Source organism: Phyllostomus discolor, chromosome 10 (genome assembly GCF_004126475.2).
Source record: "Phyllostomus discolor isolate MPI-MPIP mPhyDis1 chromosome 10, mPhyDis1.pri.v3, whole genome shotgun sequence".
Classification (NCBI taxonomy): domain Eukaryota; kingdom Metazoa; phylum Chordata; class Mammalia; order Chiroptera; family Phyllostomidae; genus Phyllostomus; species Phyllostomus discolor.
The window spans coordinates 7256620-7269934 of record NC_040912.2 but is presented as its reverse complement, the minus strand read 5'-3'; the positions used below and the strand labels follow the sequence as shown (position 1 = coordinate 7269934).

At 55.5% G+C, this 13315-nt stretch overlaps 1 protein-coding gene across 3 annotated transcripts in view; it reads left to right on the top strand.

Annotated features, from left to right (window-relative positions):
• Positions 1–13315, top strand: part of BMPER (BMP binding endothelial regulator) — a 214006-nt gene that overhangs the window by 195894 nt on the left and 4797 nt on the right. For all 3 annotated transcript variants that reach the window (XM_036010427.1, XM_028525713.2, XM_036010426.1), the window contains one exon: positions 8057–8187. In XM_036010427.1, the coding sequence (XP_035866320.1) occupies positions 8057–8187 (131 nt within the window). The remainder of the gene's footprint in view (positions 1–8056; positions 8188–13315) is intronic.

The following is a 13315-nucleotide window of genomic DNA, read 5'->3' as shown; positions in this document are numbered from 1 at the left end:
AGGTAGAAGAAGTGAGCGGGAGGAGAAATGGGCTCGGGAAACAAGTTACAGAGGCAGAAAAAGGGCTCCTGGAGCTCAGGAAAGGGAAAGGGAACAGGCCTGTGGGAGGGGGGGGGTAAGGTGCAGGCCTTCTCCCGGGAGGGAGAGCCACGCTGGGTCCCCCATTTTGAAGTCTCAGGGGAGGATCCCAGTAGGATATTCATCAGCTTTCTGGGTGAGTCCTTTTGGGGCCTGGGTCTCCACTGATTGGCTGGCACCAGGGCAGGGGGTCATTGGTCAGTGCGGCTGGTCCTAATGTCGGCCATGGCGTCTCCTGTCTGGTTTTGCTGCCTTTCCGGGCCTCGAACCGAAACACGGCTGAGGCTTGGATGTATTTGATGCAGGTCAGACCCTCACTGTCCTGGGGGCTCGATGCTTAAGGGCTATTTTCCGTCCCCTCCCTTTGTTCCTCCCGTAAGTGGGGTCTCACATGTGTGAGTAGCTGCATAAGGTCAGGGGAGGAAAGGCCAGGGGAAGGTCCCAACCTCATAACCAGCGCTATGAAAGGTCAGGGGTTCTTAACCAAATGACCAGGGATATGCTTGGGGAGGAAAGGTCACCTTGGGGTGAGATCATTGTTTTCTTGGTTTTGCCTGTTGCTAGGCGACCTGGGCTTTCCACCCTGGTGGCCGTCTGCATCTGGCCGGGCATCCCTGCTCTGCTCGCGTCTGTCTAAGCGCCTGCCACTCTCCGGGATCCACTGCTCAGGTCTCTCCCGCTCTGACCCCTTCAGGGCACCCTGGCCCGCCTGCGCTGGTTAGTCCTAGTGGCTGCCGCACCAGCTCCCTGTCCGCAACAGCCCTGAGGTCATCTGGACTCTGGGTTTTCCTGTCTGCACGACCTCCCTGTCTGGGTGGGTCCAGCTCTGCTCCTCTCTGAGCCTCCCTCAGCGCCCGGAACCCACAGCGCGCAGCAGATTCCTTCTTGGCGCCCGGGAGTGGGCGGAAGGCCTGCGGCATGTGTGTGGCTGTGCGGGGCGCTGGGTGAGGCTGGGCGCTGGGTGAGGCCAGGCTGCAGGCGGGTTCCGTGTCCACAGCCAGAGGGGGAGGGGACTCACACGTCCTTGCGTGCTGTCTCTGCAGACTGACTCTGTGAGATGGACACGCTCGTGCAGAGACGCCTGGCCTGGCCGGGCCGTCCCGGCACCCCGGGCAGCCACAGAACCAATGCGTGCGCCAACACTGGGTGCTGAGTATTCTCACCAACGCTGGAGCCACAGGAGAGCCAAGCCGGCGGCCCGGGGAGGGTCTGGACTGAGCAGCAGGGGCTCCCTCCGGGCTGGCACGGTGGGCTTCCCCCCACCGCTTCATAAACAACTCCATAGAGCAACCTCATGTGTCCCGTTGGTGAATCTGCGGGCCCTGTTTTTAATGCTAGAGCAGCCCCGTCTTTTGTGAATGTGTGGGGTGTCCTCAGAGTGTGGAGGGGAAGAGCCGAGGTAGCCACCCCTGAGCTACGGATGCAATCATCATGTTCTCGGGTGCAGCGTGGCATGGATGTGTCTTCTTCCCGAGCTTGTCACCTCTGGTTACTTCCGTGCACCTCAGGTCGGGGAGGTCGGACGGAATCTGAAGGGTGGAAATGTAAGTGGGTTTCCTGTAGCCCCCTGGTAGGTAAACACATTGTGTCCCCCAGGCAGGACTCTGTCCCTCTCATCCCCTCCTTCCCTCTTCCCCACTGATGCCCAGGTGCCCACTGACGCCCAGGCACCCACAAGTCTGAGATGCTTTCGCGCAAGTCTGTGAACGTCCCAGATGCACGTGGCAGGGAAAGCCGTGTGTCCCCGGCGTGCTTTCTAGTCTCCTGCCAGCCCCGCTTCTGCTGTTGCTCTCGGGAAAGCCGACCTCCAGAGTGAACAACGGAGTCCGGCCAGAGACTCCTCCCGGTGGCAGCTGACTCCGTTCGCGGGTGGGACTGGCTGCCGTCACCCCTGGCACGCCCGTCTGTTCTCCCAGAAGCAGGGTGGAGGGTTCCCAGTGGCTGAGTCTGTGTCCGGGCAGCAGAGGCGTGAGCACTCGCCTCTCCAGCTGGGGGCCCCCGTGCCAGAAACAGCAGAGGGAAAACCACTCGGCCTGCGGTTGCTAGGGAGCCGAGAGATGTTTGGTGTTTTGATCGCAGCAGCGCTGGAGGCTTGCCTTTTTAACCACAGGGAGCTCCATAGGTTATTCTTCCGACACTGGATGTGCTTTTCCGAAGACGTGTCATTGTGTCATTAGAGCAGAGTGCTCTCGTCAAGTGCTTCTTTCCCACCATTTGTTACATTGAAAAAATGCACACCCCCTTGGATACAGGAGAGCAGCACAAGAAGTTCAGAGGAAAAATGGCTGTGGAAAGTTCTGGTAGAAGCAGCCTCATCCAGGGGTTGCTGGGCCGCAGCCCCCAGGGTCCTGGCCGTGCTGGGCAGCTGCCGGAGCGTCCGGGCCAGGATGGGACTCACGCTCGTCAGACACCAGCACCCAACTTCCCGACCCGGGACGCTGAGCACGGGTCATTAAACCACTCTCATCCACGCTTCTGAGGACTCCCCACACATTGACTGAGCCGTGCTTGGCTGGATGGGCAAGATGCAATCCTCCCCATAAACATAGAAAGAAGTCTCTCGGACTCGGAGGGTCTGCAAGAATAAAGGCTTAGCCCTGGCTGGCGTAGCTCAGTGGATTGAGAGCAGGCTGTGAACCAAAGCGTCGCAGGTTCGATTCCCAGTCAGGGCACATGCCTGGGTTGTAGGCCACGGCCCCCAGGAACCACACATTAATGTTTCTCTCTCTCTCTTTCTCCCTCCCTTCCCTCTCTAAAAATAAATATAAAATCTTTAAAAAAAGAATAAAAGCTTAGAGTGGACAGGACCCAATCCAAAGGGGCTGACTTCCCTTGGGCCAGTCAAGGAGCACCGTGGAGGAATTCAGACTGAGCCTGAAAGGGCAGGCAATAGGTCTTTCCGTGGGAGAGACGAGGAAGCACATCCAAGGCGGGCAAGGCTAGGTGAAAGGAAGCCCGCAGGGTAACAAGACCTCCCCTGGGCCTGGGAGGAAGCATGCACGGGGAGGAACCGGCATGACCTAGACTGCGAGGGACCTTGACCGTGATGCCAAGGCATTTGATCTTTCTCTGTAGGTGCCCAGCAAGAAAGCAGGGCTGAGCTTGATCTTAATCTCCCTACACCCCGAAATCCCTCAGGGGAGCCCAGGAATGCTTTCCCAACATAGATGGGGTCACACCCTTAATACCAAGGTCCAGTAGAACTTTCTGCAGTGATGGACCAGCTGCCAATCATCGCTGTTCAGTGTCATGGCCACCAGCCACATGTGGCCACTGAACACCTAAAATGTGGCTAGTGTGGCTGCGGGAAGTGAATGTGAATGTGACTTAACTGTAATTCGCAACATTCCATTTACATGGCTCCGTGTGGATAGTGGCTGCGGTCTTGGAGCTTGACAGGAGGCTGTGATTGGACCTCGATGGGGGGGAGCAGGTGTTTAGGGCTCCCCTGCAGACACGGTGTGCGAAGCTGCATTTCAGGAAGGGGGCCGACCACAGGTTGGTTCAGACACCAGCTCCGTGCTGGGTGCTCTGTGGAAAGGTCTTCCTGGACTGTGACCCGCATGCGTACAACGACGAGTGAAGGGGGGCTGTCGGTGTGTGACACCGTGCTGCACCGTGGCCCAGCACTCCAGGACCCTACATGAGCTCTCTGCACCCTTGTTCCATATGTCCGAGAGAAGCAGGTGTGTGACCCCCACAGAATGTGAGTCCAGCCCGCGCCTCTCTGCTGTCGGGAAGGTGCCAGGAGCGGGCCAGGCAGCCAGCAGGTCCAGTCCAGCTGCAGGAATTAGCAACCGCTGAGAAGGACAGGATGCCGCGAAGGGTGGCCTGGGCAGGCGCTCTTACCGGGAGGCGCTTCCTGGAGGAGCTGCGTTGTACTGCAGCCCACATTTCCCACTGGAGCAACAAACACCTGTGTCTCCTGAGTGGGAAGTCACCATCGCATGGAACCTAAGTGACAGAATAACGTGGTGGAGGCAGAGAAACCGAAGCCACAAATCTCCATGATGCCTAAACATGACACCATTCCGCTGCTTTATAAAAGGAATGTAAGTGCACAGCACTGGTGCACATGGACACAGGAAAGGATGACCATCTTCTGTTAGTGTATGAAAACGCAACTCTGCCATGCCACAGATGAGGGCCTCCTCCTACTGAATTAGCCAGTGTGCAAAACACAAATTGAACATTTGAATAATACTAGTTTTGCCTCTCCCTGAAATGTGAAGGGCACTGAAGGATGTTTTTATTTTTATCTCTTAATACATTTCTCTGTAACCAGCAGAAGCATGCATAATTATCCCATTACCCCTGCCATCTGTCCGATGTCAAGTTCACAGCCTCCGTGGACCAAGAGGTGAAGTCTGAGCCATGCATAGCCTCTGTCAGGCGGCCTCCGGGACCCAGACCGTGGGGACAGCAGCTGAAGAAACGTCCACAGATGAGAACCCTAATTTCCTCCCAGTCCGTGCGCCTGACTTCCTCACTCCAGTGCCTGAGTTCCAACTGCAGTAGTAACAGGAGCCACGCCCTTGATGGCGCCATTTCTCGGCTACCCTGTGACTCATGTGTTTAGAGGGTGACGTGTGTTCGCTGTAGAAAGTGCAGATCAGAAGAAAATAGAGGTGCCACAGCCCCCCACTCACAGGTGTCTGTGTGAGCCTGTGGACACAGATGTAGTTGCTTTTCGCTGTTTTCTGTGGCTGACCACATGATATGAACACACAGATTTGCTTTTTTCCAGTGAATCCTTCTTTCATGTTTTTTCATACTTTAAAGATGTTCCCAAAATACCGTTGTGATGTCTGTGGAGTATCTCAGTAGAGGCCACCTACATGTACTGAACTAGACCCCCACGGCAGGCAATTTGTTGTTTTTTCATTTTGAATAGCGCTGTGAGGAGGACCCGCGTGCATCATCTTTCCCCGTGTGCACCACTGCTTCTGTAGGGCGGGGTTTCCCAGTCACGGCGCAAGAGCCTTTCTCGGGGCTCTGCGTAAGCACTGCCCGGTGGTTCTCGAGAAAGATGACCTAAGTCAGGGTGTGGAGATGAGAAAGCCCAGCGTTAGTGTCCTGGTTTTGTGTCTGCACCTGTTGTCAGCCACGTGACCTTGGGCAAGATGGCAGCAGCTCCGAGAGTCAGCGTCCCTGTCTGCCAGGTGGCGAGACCTGCCCCGTGCCCCTGGCTGTGCGGGACAGAAGACGCCCGTTCAAGGCTGCCCGTGGCGCCAGGCTTGCCATGGCGCCAGCAATTTCACCCTCCGCCAGCGCCGTTTGGACCGTCCGTCTCTACATTCTCTCCCAGACCCTGGGGAAAATGCCATGTGAACGTCATCAGCTTGACAAGTGAAGAAAGACATCTCGTCGTTTTAACTTCTGTGACAAAATACATCTTTCCAGCCTTCAGAAACAGAGAAAGGCTTCAAGTGAAGGGAGGTCTTTGGCAAACGTCTTTTGGCCTCAAATGTTGCTCCTCACGGGTGCCAAGTACTCAGATAAGTTCCATCTTCTCAGGGTCCAAGGGCGCGAGTGGGGATTGTGTCTGAGGGCACACGCAGGTGGTCTGGGTGGGCTGGGGGGCTGGGGGCACGTGCCGAATGATTCCTAACTGTGAGTCTGAAACATTCTCTGTCCACAACCTTGAGGAGTTGGAGTAAGCTGTCCATCATTTATTTTAAATTGTACAAATAGCTCCCTGAGACAACCAGTAGAAACAAAGAGGAAAAAAAGGAAAACACCCACCAATCATCCTTTCACTCAAATTAAACTCTGTGTGTTGGCTTGCCCGCACAGTCCCACGGGATTCCACGAGATGTGTGCTCAGGTCAGAGGGCGCATCTTCTCCGGAGACACTGGCTCTTTCCCATACGAATACTCTCACTTTCCCAGGCCCCCCCCCCAAGGTGCCATTGCATCCGGGTCACCTCAAGGGCTGGGGGACAGGGAAGGACATCCCCCCGCCCCATGGGCCAGGAAGGAGGGAGGGTGACAGACACCTTGGGGGGCGGGGGGTGAGGCAGGGATGAGGCTCGGGCGCGGACCCTGGGCACCGCCCGCGGCTGTGGCATCTGAGAGCACGTGCGTGCCGGGCACGGGCTAGCCTGGGGTGGAAACCGACTTGGCCGGGGAAAGGGTGGCGAGGAGGCTTCTCGCTCAGACACCGAGAGGCCGCTTGAAGGGCCGGCTTCAGGGGGCTCCTCCCGGAAGCCTGGGGGCCCCACGGGAATGCAGGCACAGCGCTGTGCCCCATGCCAGAAAGGGTTTGCCCGTGAGCGCGATTTCACGGGAGTGCTGCAAAGCGCGTGGGGAGAGCTATCATGAAATGCAGCCTGATGACCGCAGAGGGGAGAGATCAACGTGTCTGCCCCAGTAACCGTGTCCGAAGTGTCCGTCGTCGGCTAATCTCTCCCGGGCTGAGGTGGAAGAGGCTCCTTGGCTTCCAGACTGGTTCCTCCTTTGTCCCTCCTAGTTCAAGTTCAGTGTCAGCACAGTGCAGTAACTGTGTGGGCACACGGTCTCCGTCCTGCACTCCCGTTCAGAGCAGGGGGCGCGCCAGAGCCCGCACCGAGCCGGCTGGCCGCTCCCGGGGCAGGTGTGCCAACGTTTCCCCCCCGCCCCCCCCCGAGAAAACGGCGGCATCTTAACCTGGGAGGCTCGTGTCCTGGCCCCTTTCAAGACTGTCTGTGTTATCTGTCACCTTGAATTAGGTTCTGTAAGGAGGAGGCTTTGCTGAGAAAGGGTATGACCAGGTGAGGATGGTTTAGTCTGATCGATCTCGGCGACCTCTCGCAGGAATGTTAAGGCAAAATCGTCACGAGTGAACTTGCTGGGAGGCAATGGTGAGGTCGGTGGTGTGTGTGGGATGATAAAAAACAAGCACGAGTCTTCGAGTCGGGAGGTGTACTTTAACTCACTCTTTTGCCACTTACTCTTGGGACTCCGGGCCCATGTCCTCATCTGTAAAACGACCTCTTCGTTTATCAGAGACTGCCGACGTCCCGTTGACCTCCCGGTGACAGACTCCCCTTGAAAACTGTGAAATTACATACCGGTGGAAGGTCGTCATTGTGTCTTGGAGGGTGACACATGTCAAAAGCCGCTCATTTGCGTTGAAACCTAGTTCTGCTCTGTCTGCGTCCTGGGGCATCCTTTCCATGCGGGAAGTCCAGCTAAGGGGACCTGGGCTCGGGCCCCTTCGCCTTGCATAACCAGAGGCGAATCAGTGCACTGCAAGTGCGGGTTCATCCGGAATTCGCCACACCTCAGCCTTAAAAACCCTTAAGGTGGGGGTGTGGTGTCCCTTAAGAGATGGAGATTCGAGACGTTGTGGTGGGATTTGTGCTTCTACCCTGCTGGCCGCTAATTTCAGTTACATTGGAGCAGAGCCTGCTCTTCCCCACAAAGCGAAATCGCCCGGAATGGCCGCTCTGTGCTAAGGGCTGCGTTTCGACGTGACCCCCACTAGGCGCACGTGGCTCTTTACAGCTAAGTAATTGAACTCAAATCAAAGTCTAGGAGAGATGAAATTTCGTAGCTGGGGACAGACAAGGTGAGTACATCCTTGACTTCCTTTGATTGAAGAAAAACAAAACTGTAAAACAAAACCCCACAAATTAAATCGAGTAAAACATCTGGTTTTTCAGTGACACTCGATGTGTTCCGAGTGCTCCCCAATCACACACAGACAGTGGCTACTGCCTTGGACAGTGGAGATTATAGAGTGTCTGTCATTCTAGAAGGTTCCGTCGGGCAGAACTGCTCCAGAAGAAAGGGAATCTCCGGTCACATCCAGAGGTAGCAGCCCAGGCTCCGTGCAGAACTGGTACCCTGTTTTTAGGTCCCCAAGCTCAGAGAGCAACCTGTGGCGGCCGGCCGGCCGAGCTCCCCCCATCACACCCACTCAGCCCTCGCCGCGAGCCACATTCAGGACGCTGGACATGTTTAAACATGTGTTCCTTTCCGTTGGTTCCTGTAGGTCCTGCGTGACAGACATGTGCGAGTGCCCGGTCCACAAGAACTGTTACTGCGAGTCGTTCCTGGCGTATGCCCGGGCCTGCCAGCGCGAGGGCGTCAGCGTCCACTGGGAGCCTCAGCAGAGCTGCGCGGGTGAGAGGGGCCGGCGGGGGCGTCCCAGTCAGTGCCCGGGGCCGCCGTGCCCACGTCGATAGCCACGTCCACCCTCCCCCCCTGGCCACAGGGAAATCCCATCTGTGGCCCAGGGGTAGCAGCTGAAATTTTATTTTATTTTTTTTGGTCGGTTGATGCTAGAGAGAAAGAAGAAAGGAGAGAGAGGGGTGGGGAGGGAGAGAGACAGAAACATGGATTTGTTGTTCCACTTACTGATGCATTCATGGGCTGATGTATGTGCCCCGACTGGGGTTTGAACCTGCATCCTTAGCCTTTGGAGACGACAGTCTAACCACCTGAGCTTCCCGACCCAGGCCTCCAAGGATTGCCACCTAATCAAACACAGGGGCTTCCCACTTGGGGCAGAATAGAAGGCAGGTAAAGGAGGTAAAGGAGGCTGGGGCTGGCAGACGTGTGTCTGCAAAGGGCCAGATCCGCTGGAGCGAGGAGACTGGGGCCTGCAACACGGCACCGGCGCTCGGAACCTCAGCCCGGCTACTGGGAGAGAAGGCCGTGCGCCCGCCCGCTGCCAGCCGAGGCGGTCTCTGCTGGCGGAGGACCGAGATACGAGATAACTAAGAGAGATATGGCCTCTGTCTTAGTTGTCTGCTGGGGGAGGGGTCCAAAAGAATGGCCTGGAAGCTTTTTCGGGGTGTGAACACCTGGTTCTCGTGGTCCAGTGGGTCTCCCTTTGGCTGCCCCTTGGAGTCACTTTGGGAGCTTGAAACAACAACAAAAACCCAGGAACCTGTTCCTGGGCCTCGTGCCCAGACGTCCTCCTCCAACTGGCCTTGCGTGACCTTTAGACCTTTCAGGTGGTTCTGCCCCGCAGCCAGGACCGAAACCGCCCAGTTGCTTTGAAGGCGTATTCGGGTGGTTCTGCGGGAGCGGGTTGGCAGGTGTCCGGAGGTCAGCGAAGCTCCCTCCAGCCGCCCCTGGATGTGGCCACGACTCTGTGTCCCTGGAAAGCACCAGAGCCCTTTTCTCCCCTCGGACGTCCCCTCTGTGCAAACCCGAGTCCAGTCCTCATGTCTGAGTTCACTCTCCACAGCACGAGCGGCTCTCCGTCGAGGCTGCCCACCCCCCTCTCCAGGACCACTGCCGTGACAGCAGTGGCCCACGTGAAGGTGGGGCAGAGGCTCCTGCAGGCAATGAATGGCTCGCCTGGCCCCTAAAGCATCGGTGCGGGTTCGCTGACCAGGGCGATGTTTTTGGGGGGCTGGGTCCCTTCAGCACATCTTGCATTCTCGTATTGGAGACTCCTTCTCCATTCCCACTCCCCCATCCCTGAAATGTCGGGCTCAGCAGAACTTGGCTAATTTTATTAGCTGTGGTGAGGATCATATTAGATACAGCATCTCTGAACTCTTCCCGGCCCAGAGCTATATTTAACACCATTTCGGCGCACGCATTGCATTTGAAGACGACGCATCTCGTGTCAGCTTCCCGATGTCAGGGGCCGCGTCTCAGAAGCTGAAATGACTTTCCTAATGGAAAGGGAATCTGGCTCCTGAAAGGGTCCATTTACCACTTACAATTCCAGAGCCATCTGAGTGCAGTATAACCCCATTTGTGTGTGGTTTGCAGGGGGCCTTTCTCTCTCTCTCTCTCTCTCTCACACACACACACAGAACTTCTGCAGATGAACAGCCGGGACGTGAGACATTTGCAGAGACCTGCGGCATCTCTCAGTAGCTTCATCTCCGATTCATCTGCAATTCCAAAGGCTCTAAGAAGCCTCTTTCCTTGTTTTTAGCTCCCAGAGAAGAGAGTTTTTCCAGAGTAAGAAGCTGGGAAGTTGAACAAACAAGAAACCAGCCAGGCTTGAAACTCTGAACAGGGGACTTCCCCAGGGGGCCTGGATTTTGACACTACTGTGACACCAACACCGAGTCCACGCCCACTAGCAGTAGGGGAAGGACCCGCGGAACTCCAGCCTAGCCGTGGGTGGCCGAGTGCAGCGCAGCACGCGGGGTCTATGAAAGTCCAATAAGGACCACTCCCATTAAGAGTTACCATTTTCTCAGCACCTCCTTGCCCAGAGGACTGCATTAGTGCTTTTATTACATTTTATCAGTTTAAATCCACATTGTCGTGTATTTGGTGACATTCTATTGCCCACGTTTTACTGATAAGGATATTGAGGCTAAGAATATTGCAGTAATTTGCTGAAAGTCACAGAGCCAGAAAAGGAGGAAGTTGGGAATTGAAGCCAGCCACTTGGCTTTAGAGACTCCGTTCGTACTCATTATGAGAACAGGTAAGCAAGAGCATTGTGGGAAAAATATATTCAAGTACAAACATGTATATACTTATGTGCTATACAGATATTCCTAGTTCCTATCCCTCTGCTCCTTAGCATTGGCCGCTGTTACTGGGCACCTTCTGACTCCGTGACTTTGTTAGGACCTCGCTCCTGCGTGCCATTTCACCCTCTGAGCAGATTTTCTGCCCCGGCCTCTCGCTGATGCAATGGTCACTGCAGTTTCAGTGACGATTTCCTGGGTGGGGACGGTGCTGGGACCGTCACAGTGGTGCGTGTCTTGTTGCGGCACCTGAGAGGTCTGCCCGGCTCTGGGGGCCAGTGTGTCCCGCTCCGTCTACAGACTCCGGGTGGTTCTCGCCCCAGGGCTGCAGCGTCTCCGCCCCGAGCTTTTCCTTCGCCGGCTAGGTGCCCCCCGGAAAAGCTAAGGAGGTAAAAGTGGAATTGTGACCTTCTGCACCCGGTAGGGGCACATGGAGGCAGCAGAGTTCCACAGGGGACAGAGTCACACTTACTGAACTCACTGATAAAACCTGTGGTGCCTTCATGGGCTACCACATAAACAACATGTGATGCTGTGTGTGTGTGTGTGTGTGCGTGCGTGTGTGTGCATGTGTTGCACAGCAGCTTCTGTGTGCCCCTTGGAGAATAAGCCGAGCCAACTCTGATCGCTTCCTGGTTTTTAAAAAGCTGAAGCCAAATGAATTCTTTTAAAATGCAGATGTGCCAATTGAATCATAGTTAGTCCTTAAACATGATCAGTTGCCGTTTGTAATTCTGAAAAAAAATTGGATTCACAGAAGGGCTCACCCAGGCTCATCCAGGTCAATATTACCTCACTAGGACCCCCTTAAAAGGTGCCAGTTGAAGGCAAATTCAATCATATCATCACCCCGTGAAACCTAAGCCTCCCCTGTGCCCAGGCCTATGACCCCTGCCTACTTCTCTGCCCTTGTCCCCTCTTCCCCCTCAAACTTCCTGCTTCCTCCCACCGAGCCCAGGACAGCCTTCCCCGGTGGGGCCAGGGCAGCTAGTCATGGCCCCCAGCCCTGCCTGCCCGTGCCCTGGCTGCCCTCCTGCCCAGGGAACCCCTCCCGCCACTGTCTGTCTGACCATTTCTGCTCACCTTTGCAGACTGAGTGGGTCTGTTCTCTGAAATCTTCCTTGACCCCTAGCCCCTCAGCCTGGAGTGGACACCTCTCTCGTTCTTCCCCTGTCCCTTGCTCTCACTGTCTGATGTGGTCCAGCTGCAGTTCATGAAGAATTTGGTGGTCAGCCCAGGCTCTTGTCACGGGAGGTCAGAAATGATGTGATTCCCATTTGATTCTGTGGCCTCAGATGAAGCTTAGACACTACACAGCAGATACTTAGTAGGAGTTTCTTGATTTTATTTGAGTTAAAATGGAGATGATAAGGATATGATGAAAAAGATTTTTTCCCCTAGCAGTTCTTCATTTTCTACATTCTATTCCCTACCTGTGCAGGGAATGTCGGCATTCAGCAGTCCCAAGTAAGATGTGCCGGAAGAGCATTAGTGCGTTAAGTGGCAGAGCTGGAACAAAGAGTGGGGAGGTCAGAGAGGGGAAGTGACGTGGGAGAGGCCGTGTCTCTGGTGAGGGGAGAGGAGAGGACACCTGTGGGAAAGAGGAAATTTTGCTGAGCTTTTGTACCAAAGGGGGTCTTTGTGAGGTTTGAAGGGTTCAAAGTACCTGGAGGGTTAAGTTGAGACATTCTGGAAGCATCAGAGTGGAAAATGAACTCAAGGCTGGCCAAGTGTAATCCCAGTAGGGAGCGGGTGATGGATTAACCACCATTCAGATTAGGTTATCATGCGGCAGGCACAAGCAGCGACTGAGCTGCCCCTCCACTCTTGCCGCTGTGCCAGAACTTCAGTCGTGGAAGACCAGGGCTCTGGCCCCGAGAGTTCCGGTCTCCGCAGTTCACTCTCTTCAACTGGCCATGCTTATCACAGCGGTTCCTGGGGCTCAGTGCTCTACGGCTACCTGGGCCCTGCCGCAGACCCACAGCCAGAATCTGCAGGGAATGGGGCTTAGGAATACATGTCTTTTTAGAAGATGCTTGGGGGACCCCCAGGAGCATCCCTGGTGAAGCCCTACAGTTGCACTGTGATTGGGGGGTTAAAACAAATACACAGATAACTAACGGGAGGGGTGCTGTGGGATGCAGGGGGGGGGGCATCCTGGGGGGGGGGGTCCAGGGAGCTACTGGAAGGAGGTCCCTTTTGAGTCGAGACGAAGGAAATGATGAGTTTGTGATGAGGATTGGAACTGATGATAACAGTTCAGAGCTCTCTAGAAGTTGGAGATGAAACTGGAATAGCTGGTGTGTGTGGGGGTGGGGCAGGAGGGAGGACAGTGCAGAGGGAAGAGTCTTGCAGGTAACTTGTCAGGGAATAAGCACAGAAGCTCATGAGAGGAAAGGTATTCCCAAGGTGTTAGCCAAAGACCCCGGAGAGCCCAGCGCCATAAGGGAAGATGCGCAGAAAGAACAACTGTTTTGTGGAGAGACCGTGGGGAACGGGGACTGCCCGTATGTCCGTGGACGTGGTCATCGCTGAACATTTGGGTGGGAGCGGGGTCTGCAAAGTGGTAGGTGAGGAAGACAGGGCTCCGACCCCGGGTACCTGCGGAGGAATCGGATCAAACGACTGTCAACTCTCCTGTGAAGTTTGCAGGTAAAAGGAAGGAGCAAGTAGGTCTGGTAGGCTGGGGGGAATCTGTGGTTGCAGACAGGCACTGATATGAAAAAATTTCTAGAGTTTAGAGGTTGGAGCCAACAGAGAAGGAGATTAACGGGCAGTGAGGACAAATAGTAAAGCAGGTC